Source organism: Sparus aurata, chromosome 9 (assembly GCF_900880675.1).
Source record: "Sparus aurata chromosome 9, fSpaAur1.1, whole genome shotgun sequence".
Taxonomy (NCBI): domain Eukaryota; kingdom Metazoa; phylum Chordata; class Actinopteri; order Spariformes; family Sparidae; genus Sparus; species Sparus aurata.
This window is the reverse complement of record NC_044195.1, coordinates 28,671,289-28,692,797: the sequence shown is the minus strand read 5'-3', so window position 1 is coordinate 28,692,797 and position 21,509 is coordinate 28,671,289. Positions and strand designations below refer to the sequence as shown.

The window sequence follows — 21,509 nt, the reverse complement described above, 5'->3', positions numbered from 1 at the left end:
GCTCACTGCCTTTTTGGCTGCAGTGATGTTCCATGTTTTCTATTTGTGAGTTACTCTTCAAATGCTTTTTTTTTTTTTTTTCATAAAACCCAAGACTGATCGCGCTGCAAGAATCACACATATGGTGATCTGAATTTCTTTCTCGCTTTTGGTATTATGAGCCCCCTTAGCAACTGCAAGGTGGTCACTAATCTTCTAAGTCAAACAATAAAAACGAAACGAGGAAATACAGGTCGAGTGATGTTGGGTTTATATAATAGTGGGCAGATGTAATGATGAAAGTTTGGAGGAGGAATAATCACTGATACAGACTCCGTTAACCCATTTTAGTCAAGATCACTCAGCCTGTGGAAAAGGTTTACTCACTCTGAGCCCTGAGAAAATAGGTTTCTGAGAAAATAACCCCAAAGACGTCATACTTAGGAAGTGTATGATCCAGTGTTTTAGGAGCTTAAACCCAGCTGCATCGATTTTGACAACTCTTTTTCTTTAATCCCCAACTTTATGAATGATGGCGTTTAAGAACCGCACAACATTCCCACAAACTTACTCACGCATACAAACGCAGGCGTAGAACCAGCATTCCTCTGCTGACACTGTGACACATGCACCTGTTGCCAGGTAAACCAAACAATACTAAAACAAAAGTTTGACCTGCACGTTTACTGGTGCGATTCTGCTCCGGCAGCGGTTTAGATCGCAACCTCTTCGCTCAGGATGTCCTGTAGCTAACAGCTCAGTCGTAAAGTCTCCCCTCCCTTAATTAACAGAAAAGCTTTTTCATCTCCACATACATAGCCTCTGATTCACGCACTATTAGTCTTCTCTAAAACCACTAGTTTCCTTCATCCCAGTCTGCTAATTGATTACTGTGGGTTTGTATTTCCTTCAATGTCAGGATATTATTCGAGGATGTGGGGGTTGGAACTGATGACACCAGCAGTTTTTCAGCATCGTGACCAGAACCGTCTCTGTCTGTGCGTCTCTCAGGGTTGGAGGAGGGGGGACGGGGGAGCCCTCAGTAGTTAAAGTATCCTTGGCGGTCAAGGTTTTCCCCCCCCTGCGCCGTGTGTCAGCCCACATGCTCGCCTGTGGCCAACTCCCTTTAGTGTGGGGTCTTTTATGGTCCAAATGTTAATGGGCCAAGGCTGTGTGTGTTTGAGTGTGTGTGTGTGTGTGTGTGTGTGTGTGTGTGTGTTTGTGTCTATGTGTGTGTGTGTGTGTAGGGCGGAGACAGAGGCAGAAAACCTGTGAACACATACGATTAGCTCAGAAACTGAAGCTGGAAAATATGAACTTCCCTGTGCAGGGTGGTTGTTCATTTCACATAATTGTCTAGTTTGGGTCGTGGTAATGAAGTGTTGGTACAACGGATCACGGTTTCAGACACATTTTCACTCGCCGCAGTGCCAATTTTCCTCTTTCATGTTTTGTTCATTCATGTTTTCTTCTCATGGGTTCCTCGAGGCCTTTCCCCCGCTCATTTTCTCGCTCTCTGTATCTTTATCTCTCTCACTCAACTTCTTCCATCCTATCCCTTCGTCTTCTTCTATTCCCTAATGACGTTGCTCTCTGAAATGTTGCCAGATGCACGCTAACACACAGTGACGCACGCACTCCCTGTACCCCTGCTGTCTGGGGCTACCAAAGAGCTCCCAACGCTACCTCCCGCCTCTCCCCCAGACAGCTGTGTGTACGTACGTGTGTTGTGTTGTGGTCGGGGGTGTGGTGTGCACAGTTAAGGGTTATAATTTGGTGGTGAATGAGAGATGGAAAAACCGGTGGCCTGCGGAGCTCGGGGCACGCTGCTCGCCCACAGCCAGCAAAACCAGCGCCGTGTTCTTGAGGTCGGCAAAGTACAGAGGACCTACGACGGAACCCTGTGGTACTCCGTCACTCGCAGACCTCAACAAAACACTGCGTGGACAGAAAACCCAGACCCCCCAAAAAACATTCTTGTGCAGAATCTGAGTGAATCAGAGAATAACTGGTTTTGTCATCTGGGAAGTCCAGCTATTATGAACTGTATGTAAACATCCTAAATCATGTGAGACCAGATTACTGTGACAGGATATACTTTCCGATAAAGTCAACTAAGCCTGTAGTGTGCCAACCCCCGAGTTGTATTGACCAGTTGAATGATTCATTACTGATTCCTAACTTACAGATACCGTAATAGAAAAAAAAAAAAAACTCAATGTTTAATTAACACTTGAATGTTTTTTTTTTCTTTGAGCAAAGCATAAATTACCTGGGTTATGATTGGATTAATGACTGGATGAATAATATTTTCAGATGGTCCACCCGTACGTCCCAATCTGTTTCAAGAAAGCCTTTAGGAAATTTCTTCAAATTTACATGAACACTTGGACTCAGAGATGAACTGATTAGGTTTTGATGGCCAAAGGTCGAAGGTCATGATAATTGCGACCTCATGGCACCACAATACTCATGAAACCATATCTCAGAAATGCACTGAGGGAATTTCTGTTTTCACTTAATTTCAGGACTGTCCAAATTAATTTAAAAATAACAATCCAATTTTACACAAATGTCTAATAGGATAAGATGATGAAGTTATGACATTTGATATTCAATAGGTCATAGGTTACATTCACTGTGACATCATAGTGTTCTTCTGAAAATGATCTTCCCATTATTCATCATTATTGCACAGCAGCAGCTTGATTAGTGCACAGAGGCAAACAACCACAAGGCAGTAATTCTATTTTTTTTTTTTCAAAAAGGTCACCATCTTAACCGGACTGGATTTTCCAGCCACAGCATGCAGTGAATCATTACACAGTACCCAACCGTTGATTGGATTTATGTGCATGACACATTGCACATAAGTACTCCCTCCCCGCCAGCTGTGTGTTAGATGAAGGTTGTACACAAACAGCCCTCATTCACCACACCCACCCAGTGTTAGAATTATCTTGCATACTTAACACACATACACACATGCAATTATATCTGTCCTTCCGCTTCTGCTTTTTACTTAAGGATGTTGTAGTGTATCGCTGCCTCCAAATTACCAAACTTTGTACGCTGTAATTTTCTCTGCCACACACGTACTGTAGATACAAACTCATTAGATGGATGTTTGCTTTGAAAACCATGAAAGGAAGAGAAGAGCCATAAAAGAAAGGAAAAACACAGCGACTGATATACAGCAAAAAGTGACATGTAGCATCTCCAGTTGGTTACGCCATCTACCACAATCAACATCACAGGGACAGCAAGCACACTTAAGGCATATCTCCAAATACATTTTTAATAGTAGTCCTCTTAAACTGAAGTAGTCATCTTTAAGCCGTCAGAGGTCACAGAGTTCACCAGTGGTCCTCTGGTATTCTGCATTAAAATGTCTAAAAATGACTCAACCTTCATTATAGATTTTGCTGGGTTCTGTATCTACATTATCCCAAATGTTTCCAACAATGTTCAAACCCACAGTAATCCACACATTTACTCAAGGTACTTGTTGCAGCCAGCAAAGCAAGTTTGACAGCAGGATAATCCAGCTCCAGTCAGAAGTCAACATTACAGAATGCAAACACCTGACAATGCAGTTCACCTCCGTGGATTGCTACTGCTGTCGGGTTGATAAAGCAAAGATGAATCAACATTTTTAATCCCAAAAGTAAAAAAAAAATCAGAACCTGAGCAGAATCTGATGCGTCTCCGGGTGTTTATTCCTCCAGAAGGTCTGGCTCTGCACCTGACTCTCTAGCTGGCACTGAGCAACTGCTGTCAGCAAATGTCCTCTGTTTTGTTTTGGTACAGAGACCCAAAGTGGTTATATCTTGTAGCAAATGTGTAATGTTTGTAGCCCAAGATTGTAGATGTCACACTTGCGGCGGAAACAATAACATTTAATGAAATGCAGCATGACTTCAAGATTTGCCTGCCTCAGAAAGATGTGACTCAACAGGGAGAGTTGGAAGGAAGACTGCCCTTTAGCAAGCAGGACGAGATTTAACCTCACTCTTCACCAAGCTTTTCTGTGCTGCTAGTGTTTTTTAGACACTGAATCTGTCTCCACCATAAATACATTATTTTGTTGACATTTTTCCTGTGTTTTTTTCTCCAGGACGGTGGTCATGCCCATTGCCAACGAGTTTGCCCCAGACGTGGTTCTGGTATCTTCAGGCTTTGATGCGGTAGACGGTCATGCCTCACCCCTGGGAGGATACAAACTGACAGCCAAATGTAAGTAGTGACCACAGCTACCCAGTTAATTACTCTCCTCTATGCCATATATAAAAAAAAAATACACATTTTCAGGGATGGTCTCCACCCTCCACTCATATAGTGCTGCAACACAGACCGACAGACAAACAGAAAAGCTCAAACACACGCCTTGTGTTTATCTTGTGCTGTGACTTGTGTATTCAGATCGAGAACGTTGGCGTACCAACAAAGAGCTTTTCTAAAACCACCCTGCAGATCTCAAATAAGAGCAGGGGTCTTGGGTTGTGAAGAAGGCTGATACGGGTGGTTTTGAGAGGATTGCATGTTGAGGGGACATGGGTAGAATTCAGGGAAGAGGAAAGTATGGCTGAATGCATATATTAAACCTCCCCTCCTCCTGAGAGCAAGAGATCAAAGCCTGCGACCGAGCCTAAACGCAAAGCTGCATTTATTGAAATTAAACCTGGCTCATATTATGGCTTGTTTTCTGGCCCCCAGTAAATCCACAGCGCTCTCGCTTTTTTTTCCTCCTCCTCTCTCTGATGCAGTCACCCCCTTCCTCATCCATGCCCAAAGCCCCCTTTTTCTCTTTTTTCTTTGATCGATATCCAAAAAGGAAGTTAGGGCTTGAACATCAGTGCTCCCCCATCTCAACTTTTTTTCTCTTTCCCCTCGCCCTCTCTCTCTCTTTCTCTGCCTTCTCCTTCGCTGTCATTTCCTGTGTGTCCAGGCTTTGGCTACCTGACCAGGCAGCTGATGAGTCTGGCAGGCGGTCGGGTGGTGCTTGCCCTAGAGGGGGGTCACGACCTCACAGCCATATGCGATGCCTCCGAAGCCTGCGTCTCTGCTCTGCTTGGCAATGAGGTAAGATGAGAGCCCTGAGGAGGGATAATTACTGCCAAAATATCCACATAAATTACTATCAAAACAACCCTGAGCAAGGCACTTAGATTTGACAAATACTCTCAGAATTTTGGACTCAATCTATGGCTGGTGTCAGATTAAATACGATGGGATCTAAATGCATATTGTTTAGGAGGCAACACGCACTTTTGTGGTGCAGGAATCAACTCTCCCAAAGATGTAGTCCCAAAGAGAAAGTCAGTTCCTGCACAAACTTGCTGAAAGATCACATGCGACATTTATATGCTATCGTCTAAAACTTAAAATATTTTCCTTTTGACTGATATTAAAAGGACGAGATATTGTTTTGTTTGATACTGTAGGTAATCTTGAATTGTTCGTCTACTGTCTGTGATCATAGATAGACCTCCAACAAAGCAGTGGATGCAATTATGGGCTGCATTTAAAGATATAATATGTAACGCTTCTGCATCAAAATGTCTCACCATTGTTATGTATTTTGTTGAGTTTTTTACTCTCCTCATCCCAAACGTTTCCAACAGTACTTAAAGCTTGAAAATCTGAATCTGTAATTTTACTCTAAACTTCACTTCTGTCCTTAGACATTTACATCACAGGCAGATTTTGTGTCCCCTGATTGGTTAACTCACATTAAAGGTGATTTTACAGATACTGTTTTGAGCGAACCCTTTAGCATGACCAGTAACAAAAATCACTATAACAACCTAACACAACAACAGCGCAGGACAGTGATTCTATATCCTCCTTGGGCTGATATGTGAAGTTAAAAATACAGCACAAGCTTGTACATTCCTCTGACAAAAGTGCTCCTTTATCTTCGCCAAAACCATTTTTCCCTCCACGTTCTCTTACGCTCTCCCCACAATTCCAAGAGGAAGTCAACACCTCGCACACACACACACGCAACACGCAGACAGACGCACGCACAAACACGTCAGGGGGAGAGGATTTCCAGGCAGAAGGTTAATTGTGGGAGTGTGTAGGTTGGGCCGTGGAACTGAACAAACACCAGCGCTCTGTGATTCATGGCACACAACAGAATAGCAACTCCTTAAAGCCGCCCACTCTTTTTCTTCCAGCTAATGGAGAGGCTGGAGTGCTTTTTTGGACGAGCTGCTCAGTCTCATTTTCTCCCCTCACAGTTTGCGTCCAGGATATCGCAGTGCTTTTGTTTTTAAAGGACTACTGAATTGTGGTATAGAACAGAGGTTGTATAGCGTCACGAGAAGAGAGGAGGGCGTGACTGCAGAACAGAGTCCAGGCTGCGTCTCGGGCCAACTCAGCCAGCTGATAGGTCATGCTTGGCATTAGCGTGTGTCTCTGGTATCCACGGGTAATCTGTTGCCGTTTTATTCACAATCCATTTTATCACTGAGCAAAAACAAACATTTGCTTTTTCGGCATGCAGCCAGAGAGGAGTGAGACGACTGTTTAATACCTCGCTTTGGGCACTTTAACCTCACCAGTTATTTTTCTTGAGTGTATCTGTTATCTGAAACTCCGTGTGGGAGATCTCCCGTCCTGCATCCTCAGTACATGTTTTGTTCGTACTTGAATTCAAATGTATTTAGAGCTGCCAACTTGTGTTCACACAAGAAGCATTTTTGTATCTTAGAAAATCATTTGCAAAGACTTATTGTGTCAGTTTCAGTGTTTTAGGTCAACTCAGTTCATTTCATTATTCCAAACAGTCTGTGTTGACAACAGTTTTTTGTCTACATGCAAATATATACACACTGAGCCATAGACTGTATGCATATATAAAGAGAGTGATACTTTTTTTAATGCCAATATTGATATCAGGTAGTGAAAAATTCTGATAATGATGAACCAGCGATATGCACTTTTTTGGGGTGATCCCTCAGATGTGGCGAGATATTTTAAAGTTTAATAATAGCATTTATTGTCTAACAATTATTGTAAACTACACCAAGAATTTCATAATTATAAATGATCCAAAGCATCTTTTTTTGCATTACATTCTCTTAAAAAAAATGTTTCATATTGACACATGTCGGGCAACATATATGCTGATGCTGTTATATTGGTAATCGGCCAACTCGTTAAATGTGTTGATGGCCAATCCAACCTACCAACCCAAAGCTTCAGTATTTGACGAGTTGGAAGTGAAGTTCAAAAATCTATTATCTTGTAAAACAAGTTGTAGAAAAGTTTAAAGTAAAAGCCTTAAAAGCTTTTACTGCTGGCAGTTATGTCATTTCTTTTTGAGGCAGAGTCGTAGATAATTCAAAAATGTACCCATAGTCATCTTACCAATCTTTGTCCATGACAGTGTGATAACTCTTCGCCAATAAACAGACCTGTTTCCAATAACAATAAAAATGTTGTTTCCCTCTAAATTCAGTTCATCTCAAAGTGACAGGTAGGTGCAAACTGCACTGACATATTTGAGCTGGTCACACAGCTTGAAGCTAATTTTCAGATTCCTTCCTCATAGCAACATTATGTAGAAATTGGCATTTTGTGGGGCCCCCCATAGTTTCTGAGTGCAGCATCACTGTCGTAAATACAAATCCCAGGTCTGCATGAAGGTGTTATTTTAAGGTAAAAAAAAGTTACATAATGTTGCTTTAAAGAAAAAAAAGAAGAATTAATTAGAGGAAATGGTGTTTAACTTGGCTACAGTCTGACACTTTTTTTTTTATCTCAACCATACGCACATAATGTTAAGTTCGTCAACACCAAGCACCACACATCAAGAGAGAATATCCAGACGGACACACTTGCATTAACTTTGTTTATTTTAAAAAACTGACCACTCTAAAGTGTTGCTGCAGGCCTAACCACAAGCACACCCTGAGTGTTGGAGTACCTGCTAAAGCCATCATTTTCTGGGCACTCAGACATTCAGAACAGTCGTACAAATCATTTTAGTCTACTGTTCTCATTAGCTATGCACAGTAAATCTTACAACTTAAAGTGAGACTAGTTGTTTGACTGCATATGTTCATCATGGTTTTGTGTAACGATGTTTTGTTGCATTTTTACTTGCAAAACTAAAAGGAAGCATTCACGCATTAGTTGTTCATTTCAGTTGAATCTATCTGATGGCAAAAAAATTCAAATGTCAGTCTTAACTTCAAAGCAAACATTTGGTAAGTTACTTAAATGTGAAGCTCGGAATCTGTTTGTGTATCTGCCTTGTTTTGTGTATGTGCCTTGGTGAGGTTGGTATCTGTGCATCCCCCTGCCTCTTGTTCCAGGCCTGCAGACAGCTCGAGCTATAAATGAGTTCTTGGAATCGTAAAAAACCACATGGCCTTGTTCCATGTGGATCTTGGAGTCAGAGCAAAACAAACAGAACAATAACACGGGATCACATTAATAAAAACTTGGTCACTGCGACCCACCAGCGCAACTTCTTGTGGAACATGAAAACACGTACCTCCGCTGACAAATGACCAGTTCAGGAACATAATAGGCCTTAGTTAAGAACACTGTGGAACACATGGGACATTGTATTAACCCTTAAATATTTCTGCTTATGAGCAAAGCATTGCTTTGTGCCAAAACTGTTGAAGGAGCTAACAACTCTGCTGGAGCTAGATCTTGTTTAATAAAAGAAATGCACGGAGGCTTAATCTAATAACTGAAGTCTATTTACCTGCACTCTGCCCACCAATGATTCAGAATTACAGTAACGTTGCCATTACAGCTGGTAAGGATTCAGGAATCTAAAGACACCTCAGCAGGGCGGATGCTTTTTGCTGTCACGGAGGTTTGTACTCAGAACTTTCAGCTTGAAGGACGCTCTCGTTACTCACAACACCGCCCTGCTTCAAAAATAAGGAATTGGATCAGGGGGTTTGCTTCTTGGGTTTCAGCTGCCTGCTGAGCGTCGGCCTCAGCAGGAGTTTGGAGGAGGTCACTGGATGGGTGCCATAGGGAGCTGAAAATTCGAAAATAGGCAGGAGGCAGGGAGCGTCAATTGCCTTAGCCCTGCAGGACACAACTCTCACCCGGGCCCCGTCACTGGTACACATCTGAAAATGATTACCCTCACACCTCTTCCAGCAGGGTCAGCCTGGGCCAAAGGATCAGATAATAAAGGGAAGTGGAGTAATCATTTGAAGTCGGGAGGGAGGAAACTATTGTTACAAAGCAGCTGCACAGAGTACAGTACCTATGCAGGTCCTCAAAGCTTGTAAGGTATGGAGGTATGTGATGAATTTTAATCACACACAGGTTTTTTGAAAACCCTTCATTTCTGATATTAAACAAACCATAGTCTCAAATAAAATTCCAACAACAACTAGGAGGTCTGATATTTTACTGAGGGGAAACCTTGAATGGAAACACTGAAAGACATCATGACTGAAATGAAAGAGCTGTGCGGGGATGGCTCATTAGCAGAAGATGGCTTTGATAAAGTGACGAACAACACGAACGTAGATGTCGACCTGCTAAGAATAGACTGAGAGTTCTTGAACCGGTTGGCTCTTTGGCGGCAAGTGATGTCAGCTGTTTGAACAAAGGCAGATCGTTCAGTTGTGTGCAGCTTTGATAACTGATAGCAGAGAAGAAAAAAAAAGAGAGGCTAAAATGTCCCTGATCAGATCAAAATGGCAGGAAGCAAGTGTTTTTATCATAATCTCAGCAAAGGTCTCTGTAATGGACTTGGAATGTAGCTGGAAAACGTCAGCGCCGAGTTGAGCTAGAGGGGGAGATAAAAGGAGAACATTTCTTTATAAATATATATATATATATATATATATATTTTTACTAAAAAGTCAGACAATGACTTCTGATGGCAAAGCAATCGGAAAAAGAAACAGAAGTAGTGCACACTGTAGCCTCACCAACCAGGTTGAGCATCAAGGCAGATCAGGGAAACAAGTTGGATTAATGTGGTGCTTGTTTGAATGTGTCCACTGAGCGGGTTATTTCTAGAGGTTATATTTTAGCTTGTGCATGTGTGTGTTGGCTGACTGTGAATGGAGCGAATGAGTAGGCTCAGGCATGGGACCACAGCTGGATTAGCTGGTCAGCTGTGCTTTTGTTTACGAAGCTTCCAACTGCCTGAGGGTTTGTATCGTCTGGAAGTGTCCAGAACCCGAGACGTCACCATATTTATCTAACTGTTGCATATACTGTAGCTTAAATCGTGAAATATGGGTTGAATGATAATCCAGTTTGTCTTGCTGGACTGATGTATGAGTTGCTATATTGAATTGCTTCAAATCCTGTTAACCATGTATATTGCTTTAATAGAATATAAGACCCACCTTCCCTAATCTTGTTAATTCTATAGCGTGTGCTTTTTTTTTTTGTGGCAGTCTAAAGAGGCAGATTTTGGCAGGCCTCACCGTGGAACCAAAACATCCTAAAGCTGTTCTTTATATCCATCACCTCCTGTGTAGCTTTTACTTCCAGTGTTTTACTGCTCGCTAGTGTGAGAAATCTATCTGTGCTTTTATTGGCAGGTTAAGACAAGCTCGGCTATAATGAGCATTAGGTTTCCTTTGAAAGCAGCTCAAATTAGCTGGGAAAGAGGGATGAAAATTGCTGAATGGACTTTACAGGCTCTTTTTATTCACCCCCATCACTGTAGTACGTAATCATGAAGTCTTTTTAGTTAAATAGCTCATGAATGATGCATTGGCGACTACACTAGTCAACTCTGGACTCCGGTCTAATTGATGATTGCTTGCAAACAGATGTTGGGACCAGTTTGAATCACGGTTGTTAGCAATTATATGATAAACAACAGGCTAATATGCTAATTGTTACCAGCTGTTAATGATGTTATTCGGTGTGTTTACACTCCAGTTACAGTAAGACGCTCGACTTCACCTGTCCCCCCTTGGGCATGACTGTTCACCACCACCCTCTGACTACAAGGCAAGCCTACACCCCTTTCCGAAAAGGTCGCCTGCTTCGCACAATACACGTCATTACCTTGTTCAGTTAGCATAACATAATCAACCGGTTTTAGTGACCGCCAACATATGCACATGGACACAACAGTAAACAATGGATGCCTTGTGCACTTTTCATTTGCTGAACAAGTGGATTTCCTCCTCTTTCCACTGTTTTGGTTTCAGCCTCCCTCAGGAATGTTTTTACCGGGCACATTCCTCACTCTCGGCTCATGGCTTTCCATGGTGTCTCGGTTTTGTTGGCTGGGACCTCGTGCGTTGGACGGCTGTGTCACACTGAGAAAAAGACCTCCTCAGAAATCAGCCCACATGGTTACTGCAAACCATCTCTCTCTCTCTCTCTCTCAAAGATGGCTGCACATCTGATGGCATGGAGATGCAAGAAGTGCAGGCACAGCCAGGACCGCAAACTTAAATAAACAGAGACGTCGCTCTGGATGATGTGGCAGACAAATGTGTGCTTGTATATAGTGCACATGCACATCCGTGTGCGTGCATTTGTGTGTTTGCCATACCTGCCAGGTGGAGGCCCCTGGAGTACCCTGACAAGAGCCATTAAAGTTTATAAGCGTGAGGCCCAGCTGTCAATCAAGCTGACAGGCTGCCCCCATCCAACTCTGCTCTTAAATGAACCCCATGAGATCCCCAGAGAACCTCTGACCCTGCTCTGACAGGGAGCTGGGTTAGTTTGGACTGGGAAGGGCTGAACTGGGACTGGCTGGGGTTATGGTGAAAAGTTGGCGGCTGTAGCCTGAAGGTTGGAGAAAAAGATTTTGACGGAAAGATTGATGGTTTGTGTCCCCAGACTGGCTGGGAAAACTTTGAGATGGGATTGATGATGAAGTGCTGCTGTCAATCCCAGTAATGTTAAAGGGCTGACATTCTCAAGGAGATGAGTTCCTTAGTTTGAGTGTAACTCTTCGATTGGGCAATCAAACCAAACATCGCCCTGCGTTAATGAACTCAAGGGCCTGTGTTACTGTTACTGGCATCCCAGCCTAGCTGCCAGGATGTGTCTAGACCTCCTTATCATATTGACATCTCTACGTGTAAAATCATGTTCATATCACACGTTTGTGATGTGAACATGATTTGGGTTTCATACCTTAAGCTGGAGAGGAAGGTTGGTGGTGTTAGGCAAGAAGGCTGCCAAGCCAGTGACGGCAGTTTGAGACTGTGTTACAACATTTCTAAGTGTGACACCACTGGAGATTTGTAAGGAGACCTCAGGACAATTTCCAGCTGTGTTTGTGGCAACAAAAACCAGATGTTTTCGATGAGACCTTGGGACATCTCCAGCTGTTTGCGGTGACCAAAACAGGTTTTTAAGCCAGACCTTGAACTTTGCCTAACCCTAACCAAGTGCGTTTTCTCCCTTAACCTTGCCAGACCAGAAGCTCAATGTTGTCACAACATAAAATAGAAAATTGAACCTAAAGAATTATAAAGCTGCCCACGAGTTTGTTGTTTGCAGAGATGCACATTGCCAATATTTATTCTTGCGATTGGGTTGTTCGTCCAGTGCTTTATATACTACACAAAGCAAGTTGTTTTTCATACAATGATAAAGTGATAGCTATTAGTGGTTTCTTCTATGCACCATACTCTTTGAATATCATATTACATGAAATTATCTCATATGTCTAGTTGTGTTAAATCACGTTACAGCAAAAACGCTCATTTTGAGGGCCAACCCACGCTTTGTACGTTAATAGAACAGTCGAGGGCTTTGTCTTTTCCCTCCTGATTGCACTAAAAAAACAAAGGTTGGGTTTGAGTGATTACACGGATAAACTATTGAACTACAGAGCTGCTGATACAGTCACAAAACAAGATATGCAAGTTGCCTGTCGTCTGTGTTAAGCAAATGTTGCACAAAGAGAAGCCTACACTTGCATAATGATAAATAACCCATTGTAAATATTTGTGCACAAACTAGACTGTATGTATACGTGTTACCTTTGTCCGTCCCTGTATGCTGTATGATGTAGCCTGTCGTGCCACAGCAGGATTAAAGTATCCCTCTCCCCAGACTGCCTCTTCCCTCGGCCCCCGCGGACCCCTCCCACTCTCTATTTGTTTTAATTAAAAGAAAACTTCCAGCCTTGGCCAAGCGAGACCGGCCGACGATGACTTTTTCCTTTTTCTCTCTGACATTGAACTCCCAAATCTCTGGCCAAATCTCTTTTCTTTTTTTTTTCTTTTTGGTCTCCATTTACATGTTTCTCAGTTGGTCCTTTATTCCGCTGGCGTTATGATTGAGCATAAAAAGGGATGCATGTCGTCTGTGTTGGAATGTAAGAGCTGAATGGGCCTGTTTGACAAAATAGGATGAGAAAGTGTCGTATGTGCAGTCAGCCAAAGGGGAAATTGAATCATTCCGGGTTGGGAAAGGCACATTGGGGAATAGCCCTGTTTCCTCTGAATTGTGGCTTGGAGAGTTTCATAGGCTTAGCCGCACTCCCTGAGGTAGGTGTGTGTGTGTGTGTGTGTGTGTGTGTGTGTGTGTGTGTGTATTTGAGTGTGTGCTTGAGTATGCGTGTATGTAAGCAAGCGATTTCCATGTGCATGCATCTGCGTACACCAGCATGTGTCCTTAGCGTGGGACACAGTACAAAGCACACATTGTAGTTTATGTCAAAAAGTAGCAGAGCTCTGGTTGAGTGGGAGGAGGTGTGTGCATCTGCAGGGTTAGTTTCTATTGTGTCAGCAGCTCGAGCCCGTTCCCCACCTCTTGGAGTGATCCAACACCGGGCTGTGGTCCACATTCAAAAGTGATCCTTTAAACCAGGAGGGAACCGCTTTAAGTGTGGTTTTGGTGCAGCGTTTCTGAACACCTGTCAGTCACACAAAAACACGTATCCAGCCGTACCCACTTTATTGAAGAAATGCCTGGAGACATTTAATGCGCTTGGCAGTGAACCTATGCCTACTGTGAACATCGGCTAGGTTGTATGCCAGGTTTATTTCAGCACGAGTGTCTTAAATAATCTCAAAGATGTGTATAGTGGGTACAGGAAATTGTGCGCCGCCATTCTGTTTTTATTTTCTTTTGCTTTTGTTATTAAAAGTATAGCAGGGAATGTGTTTCAGTATCATTTTCTGTTTGTTTCAGTTGGACCCCATTCCTGACGAGGTGCTGCAGCAGAGACCGAATGCCAACGCTGTCCACTCTATGGAGAAAGTTATTGAAGCTCACAGTGAGTGAATCATTCACATATACACACGACATGCATCAGCATCTGAGAGATGTACAGTATCTGACTGAATGGTATTAGGTTTGAGTGATTTTAGATTGACCCCCTCGTTGTCTCGTTTTACAGGTAAATACTGGCGCTCGCTGCAACGCTCTGCCTCCACACTCGGCTGCTCGCTGAGTGAAGCCCTTCAGCGAGACGCAGAGGAAGCAGAAACTGTCTCCGCTATGGCCTCATTGTCTGTCGCCAACAAGCACATTGGAAAGAGGTACATGTTGAACCTTCGTGTACATTTAAAGGAAAACTCAACATCCATTTGAACCACTCTTCTGAAACTTCAGCTGATGCTGGCAACCTCAGGGTGATGACGAGTCTGTAGGAAGAGATTTTACCTTAAAAAAAAATAAATAAATACAATGTGTTACTTATTGAGCTTTAGTTATGCTGGTAGGTAGATTTCTTCACCTTAAGGTGGGTTTTCACCCTCTTTCCAATCGTTGAGCTAGGCTAAGTTAAACTAAGCTTTAACTAAACTTACTGTCCAGTCATGAGAGTGGTCTTCTCATCAGACTGTCAAAAACCAAATAAGATGACATTCCAAAATGCCATACTGTTACAGTTGTATTTTGTCATGCCAACAGTGAATCCTGTGACCTACATGTAATGTAATCAGTGATGGCACCATAAATGATTTACACCAACTCTGCAGCTTGTTGTCTCCCTGTGTCTAATATTACAACCATGTTCATGTTTTTGTTTTCCTCAGGGCTGAAGAGGAACCAATGGAAGAAGAAGCTCCCATGTAAAGAAGAACATCCTGAGCCTTTGACCACTGAGACCAGGTCTTCATCTTTTGACGGTGTCCTCATCCAGTCCGTGTCAATATAAAAGCTACTCCCATGTCTCACCCCTGCCATATTCTGGCATGTTATTGTGGGAGAGAACATGCAGAGCTGACAACAGTGGCGCTCAAAGGAACACTGAAGATGAGCGACGCATTCACTGATCAGCAGTGCACAGACTGATCAGGATCAATGTGTTGCATCGTCTCTTGAAGACCTTGGATTATATGAGGGTTGACTCAACAATCCCACAGTGACAACCTCGAGTGCCAGTGCTTTTAAAACACTAGACAAGAAGTACTTTTGAATGCCAGTCGGAACCATACGCAGACTATCATCCTCTTTTCTTATTATTCTGTTCTTTCTGTGCTTCATCGTCTCACTTTCTGATGTGATTGTGACTCTGCACTACGGATGAATCATTCCTGCTCTTTTACGATATCCGGACGAATGGAACGAAACATTTTCTTGCAGCTTTTTAACGCGGTTGAAGGCTACAGATGAGAAAGGTCAGCACGTGTTCTGAATCCAAACTGACTGACAGTGAAAGACTGTGCGTTTGTGCCTTTTTTTCTTTCAAACCTGGTGGATTTTCTGTTGAACTCTTCGAGAGCTTTGCCTTAAAAAACAGGTTTGGGAACGAGGCCTCTTCTCCCCCAACCCCTTAAACATTTCTATCCTGGCAAGACATCCAATGCCTGCATGTTGTTGGCACATAGACTGGCGGACCTTGGCATGTTTACCTATAATTCTCTGCAAGCAACCTACTGTCTCTCCCTGTACCTCCACATTTCCTTTTCCCCCCCTCTTTCTTAAAAAAATCTCAATTTAGAAGGTAGTTCCCAGCCACAAGTTGAAAGTGGTTCATTTTAAAAGGAAGTTTAAAGGTACGGCCTCGTAGCCAGAGGACACATCTTGGACGGGCTTCTGATTTCCCTGTTTTTTGAGCATTCATGTATCAGCCATGCTAGCTACATACACACTCGCATTCAAACCAGGAGCAATTTTAAGTCATCAATTAACGAAACACTGGTGTCTTTGCGTTGGTTTTCTTCAGCTCCCTCCAACAGTTCCAGACAACAGGCGCACATGCAAACTTGAACCATTAAAAACAATAATGGAAAATGCAACTAATGGAGCTTAAAGTGTTGTGTGACACATCTCGACAGCACCATATGAAGGTCTGTCAGCAAAACAACGATGAAAACAGCTGAGTTAAGAAAATGTACTTTAATCATCAATACAACCACACTCGAAAGCTGCATTTGATCGATATTTTGTTCATGCTAGAAAGTTTAAGGTTCAAACCTTCAGCCACAACAGAACAATAAGGACACATGACAACAGGGCATTACAGACCAACTCACCGTGACTTCACACCAACAACAACCGTCACTTCTGATCGTTGATTTGTATGTTGAGATATGTGACATATTCAGTAATATCTGTAACATTTAAAGATGTATAGCTATATACAGTATGCAGGTGCTGATTTCATTTTCTGTGTTGTGCTGCTTTGCGAGCAGCTTTGATAAACCTAACCTGCCCAACACTGACACCACAAACCCCCCAATGACTAACTGCTGGCTTTGGGTAAACTCAGCATCTTTCTTGAGTCTGGTGAAAAATATTAAATTGTATGTCAGCTACATAATGCAGAGAAGTCACTGTAACCAAACATTGTGATTGGTCCCATTCAAGGGTCAGGGAGATTTAAAGATCTGGAAAGCTTCTCCTGCTTGCAGTAAATAAACTTTATTTATGCAGCAAAGAAACAAACAAACATGAGATAACATGGCTCAGCAGCACTGTGTCAGTGAACAAGCTTACAATGCATAAAAACAATATACTGATGACTATCCTGCCACATCCCTAAATAAAGTATGAATACCATAACACTACAGATTTAAAATACATCCACGAAATCACGCAGCGACTGCAGTATAATTAGTGTGACAGGGAGAGGCGGGATGGTTTTGGTCGTTGCTGTGACATCCTGAGCAACTCCTCTTTTCTGCAGCGATGTGTTTGTGTCCTCATGACTTGCATGGCACAACAGCGGCCAGTGAAAAGTTTCTCAGTACTCACAATTAATTTTCATACAGTTGCAGTGGATGCAGCGATTATAAATCAGTCGCATTTTTTTTTTTTTTTACTCAAAATGTAACAGGACTTCTGAAAGAAAACTCTCATTTTAATCACACTGTGTGCAGTCAGACAATGATGAAGCCAAAGCAGCGACAGACTTTCACCTCTGGAGTCCAGCCTCTTCAGTCCTTACGTTAGAATCCGCTCACTTTTTTAGCAGAATAATGTGGGTGAAAGGCAAATTAATCTCACATGGGCCAATTTGTTGAACCAGCCCTCTCTTTAAGACAACCGTGTCTCCGTGGTTACAGTGACCGTACCACCTGGGATTTTTTTTCCAGTGCCGCGCAGCCTCCCACAGCTGGTTCAACATCTTTAGCCACCTTGTTAAGCACATCTGCTGCCCAAATGTCAGGTGCTGTGAGGCAGGTGTGTGTGTGTGTGTGTGTGAGTGAGTACATCTGTTCATAGACAGTGAAGCACAAGCTGCTCTGTATAAATATTCAAGTGTATACACATATTTTTATAGCTGTCTTTTTGTGGGATGAGGCCGTGCATGTTGAGTATCTCTGCTACTTTAAATAGCACATGTAGCTCCGATTCTGAATCCGCTCACAGGGCTTGGGATTGTTATAAATAGTTTGGGTTCTTCACCAACGAGGAACTCCACTCAGAGCCGAACCCGACTAGCCAGACTATACAACACACCAGCCAGCAGCCTAGTTGTAGTCAGATTCGGTCGTCCATTTTGTAGGTAAAACACCAGAAAAGAGGGAAAGGGTCATTACGTTACCGGATCTCACCTCGGTGCCAGACTGTGGTGACAGCTGTATTGAAGTCTATGGGAGATGCATGGAGAAACACACTAAAACCCAACATGTCTACGTCGTGTGAAACACAGGATGGCACCAAAGCAAGATCCAGTGACGTAAAGACCCTTGTTTCTTCTTTTTCGGTTCCTCGTCTGTAACCGTTCTTTCAACTTGTGGTTGGCCAACTACCTTCTCCCCCCTTCTGTTCCATCTACAAGCTCAGTCACGTTCAGTGTATATTTTCAGCAAACAGGAAACAGAGTGCTGTGTTTTTTTTTTTTACTCTTGTTTACTGTACATAGGACATCGATCTCCCGAGTATTCCTGCCACACACATTCATTCGTCAATGACTACTTTTGTTTATTCCTCCTGTCATCCGTCTTCTTGTTTCTGGTTGCGCTCTCCTTTCAGTGGACGCCGGTGACTTCTCTTTGTACGACTTTGTGTTTTTCTTGTTGTTTTTGCTGACTCTCCCCTCTCAGTCTCTCTGTTACATTGTAAAGCTGACATACTTCACGGCAGGTGAGGGATCAGACTCTGTTTTTAGTGGACACGACACGCCTGTGTTTTCTGGGTTTCGGGGGGGTTTTGTGGGAGGGTCGGGATGCAAATGTTTCTACTTTGTATAATGACGGACAATTGTGTATTTACTGTTTGTTCATAGTAGATTTATATATGAAAAGAAATGAGTATATTATATATATATCTATACATAATGAAATACTATGACCTTGTTTTTGAAGTTGGTATTGAAAAATGAAACTTTTCATGGGTCTTGCGTACAGTCGGCCCTCGTTACTGAAGGCGCCGCGCACTGTCCTCGGTTACAGTTAGTTACATGTCGAGTAGCATTTGACTGGTTTCCTTTCTGTCTTTCAACACTGATGATAGTTCTTGGCTTAATTCGTCCCATTGGTACCTGACAACACAGTGGGTGTGCCATTGCCCTCCACTCAGCCTCATGTGCATCATCGTACCATTCCACACTTTTTAAGTTTCCCAGTAATGAGAATGTGAGACTGAAATTCAAAATGACCAAAGTGGCGATCAGTTTCATCTTCTTTCTTAAAGGTTTCTTAAAGGTGGATTTGATTTGAAACATGGCCATTTCTGTTCCTCGACTTTAAATCCCCTCTGATGGGTTTTTACAAATGATTTCACATTTCACATGATTTAAATCAACATTCCTCTAAATTCATCTAGTTCTCATTTGTAGTCTCATTCGTCAGCTAAGCGCTGCCTCTGGGTTTCAGTCCACTAGACTGTTGTGTCCTAAAGATCACAGGTGTTGGACCCCTTTAGGAGCCCACTCACTTATTAAGACCAATGTTTTTATAGGACTGGGTATCGAACCTCAATCCTTCTATGGCACCAACCAAATCTCCTCGATACTATCGAGTATCGAAAAATGTCTTCTCATTCGATACCAGATTTCAATACTTAAGGAGTCAATCTCAGCAGCCTCAGTGAGCCAATAAACATGCAGCGTGCCTGTTTTGCCGAAATCTAACAGTGCTGGTGATTGGTTGTCTCGAAGCATGCAGGGAAAACGCTGGGGCTCACAACATGTATTATAATATAAGCTTTTGTTAAAACGGATTTCATAAAATTGGTATCTAAAAAAGCATCATTCAGGAGCCAGTATTGAAGTCAAGGTATCTGTACCGAAACATTTTCAACAACACCCGGCCTCGTACATGCACATATGTGAGAGAGAAAAAAAAAAACTTAAGTCAATTAGTCAGTTATTTCACTGTTATCAAACAAAATGCTTTATAAACCATTAATGTAAACTTTCATCTGATGTTCATGAGACTTTGTAAATGGTTAATAAACACTTTGTAGTTAATCTGTAAACATTACTTGGACGGCCGTTATAAGGTTGCAGCTGATGTTTATAAACCATTAAAATTGCTTAATAAATGGTTTATGAAGTATTTCATCGTTTGTTAACAGCAAACTAACTGTTAACTAATGAGTGATTAAATATGAACTGACCCTTTATTCATGATGGTTATTATAAAGAGTATATTTTCTCTTCTGATGCTGCATTTTCCTGCAGAATATGACCAGAGAGGTCAGAGTTGTTGGACTATTTGATGCGTTTGTCTTCTACCACTTTGTAAATTAACAGAACAAAGTAAAATTAGTGGAAGTAAATCACCGCTTGCATTAAATTCTCTGCCATAAAGTAGATTTTACACTGAATACCGAAGAGATAATTGAGGTCTAAGCCTTGATGGCATCGCATTTTTAGTTGTATTTAGGATGCCTTACATTCCTAGCTATGTATAAGAAACATGATTTCCTTTACATTCCCATTATATCAGACACATGCACACTTTCTCCTCTATCCTTTGTCATTTTTGGGAAGATTTCTCTCCAGGAACATTTTCACATTTGATGTAAACAGAGGTATTTGTGGTTGGAATATGAAAATGCATTCAGACGGGTTTGTCCCGAGCGTCACCTTAACTTGCATACACTGACATCTCCGTGCGTGTCAACACACTTTCTGATGAGATGCTTTTCGGTAACCCAGCCCAGAACATTCCCAGAACCTTCGCACAGCGGTGCCAGTCGTGGGGTTTCTACTGCTGAAAGCTTTGGTTTCTAAAAAGGAGCCAAAACTAGCACTGTCTGGCTACTCTGGCCGTCTGTCTTCTTCACTGTTAGTCTTAACACAATGTCCAGTAACAAAAAAATGTTCCATTTTGTTATAATTTCCATTTAATAGGAGGGGGCATATCTTTTTGTTTTACCCTCATAGTTCAGTCCAGCCAGGTCCAGAACTGTTTATTTAGGCGGCCTGGTCCGACTCCACTCCATTCCTCTTTTCTCTCTGCATGATCCGTGTGTCCGCATGCACTGCCTACCTGTCTGTCTGTCCGTCTGTCTGTCTGTCTCATACTACATATCAGCACAAGGGATCGAGCACTGAAGGACGTTAGTACTTTCACTGTATCCAAACTGTCTTATCACTTTTACTGCTTTTTTGTTCCTGCTGGGGAGGGAGGGGGAGGGAGTTTGGGTGCTTTCCATGTTGTGCTTTTACCTGCAGGACATGGAATCATCTCACGCGGAAGACTTCAGTTGAATATTTTACAGAAAAAGGAGAAAAAAAAAGTATCTAGCACTTGTAACACAGACAATAGATTTTATTGTATTTATGTAGAAAGACAAATTGTTTTAGGAGAACGCTTTGTAAACTGCATCAACAGAATGAAAAACTTTCTTTTTTTGGTACCAGGCCAGATGTGACTTTGTTGGACTTTTTTGGGGGGAAGACATTTTCATTCTTTGTCACATCTGGACTTATCAAAGGGCTCCATCCAGATGCCTGGTCATCGCTACAGTTGTCCATTCCACTAAACAAGCCAGTTATCGCTATGACCACTGTGGTTCAGAAACAAACAGTTCTAGGTTTACATAATGTATAAAATGCATATCCTTTTTTTTTTTTTATCAGTTATGTTTTTGACTTGTTCCACCATTGTTACAGAAATAGTACATTTTTTTCTCGGGAACCTTTTGCTCTAACATGTTGTCTTTGACATCACAATATAAAGTATTGTTTTGGAAAAACT

The 21,509-nt window shown here is 42.3% G+C and overlaps 1 protein-coding gene across 6 annotated transcripts in view; it reads left to right on the top strand.

Annotated features, from left to right (window-relative positions):
• The window catches only part of hdac4 (histone deacetylase 4), a 138,709-nt gene extending 117,200 nt beyond the window's left edge, over positions 1-21,509 (top strand). For all 6 annotated transcript variants that reach the window (XM_030428139.1, XM_030428141.1, XM_030428138.1 and 3 more), the window contains 5 exons: positions 4,097-4,215; positions 4,928-5,061; positions 14,098-14,182; positions 14,306-14,447; positions 14,946-21,509. In XM_030428139.1, coding sequence (XP_030283999.1) covers positions 4,097-4,215; positions 4,928-5,061; positions 14,098-14,182; positions 14,306-14,447; positions 14,946-14,985 — 520 coding nt within the window. In that variant the 3' untranslated portion in view covers positions 14,986-21,509. The remainder of the gene's footprint in view (positions 1-4,096; positions 4,216-4,927; positions 5,062-14,097; positions 14,183-14,305; positions 14,448-14,945) is intronic.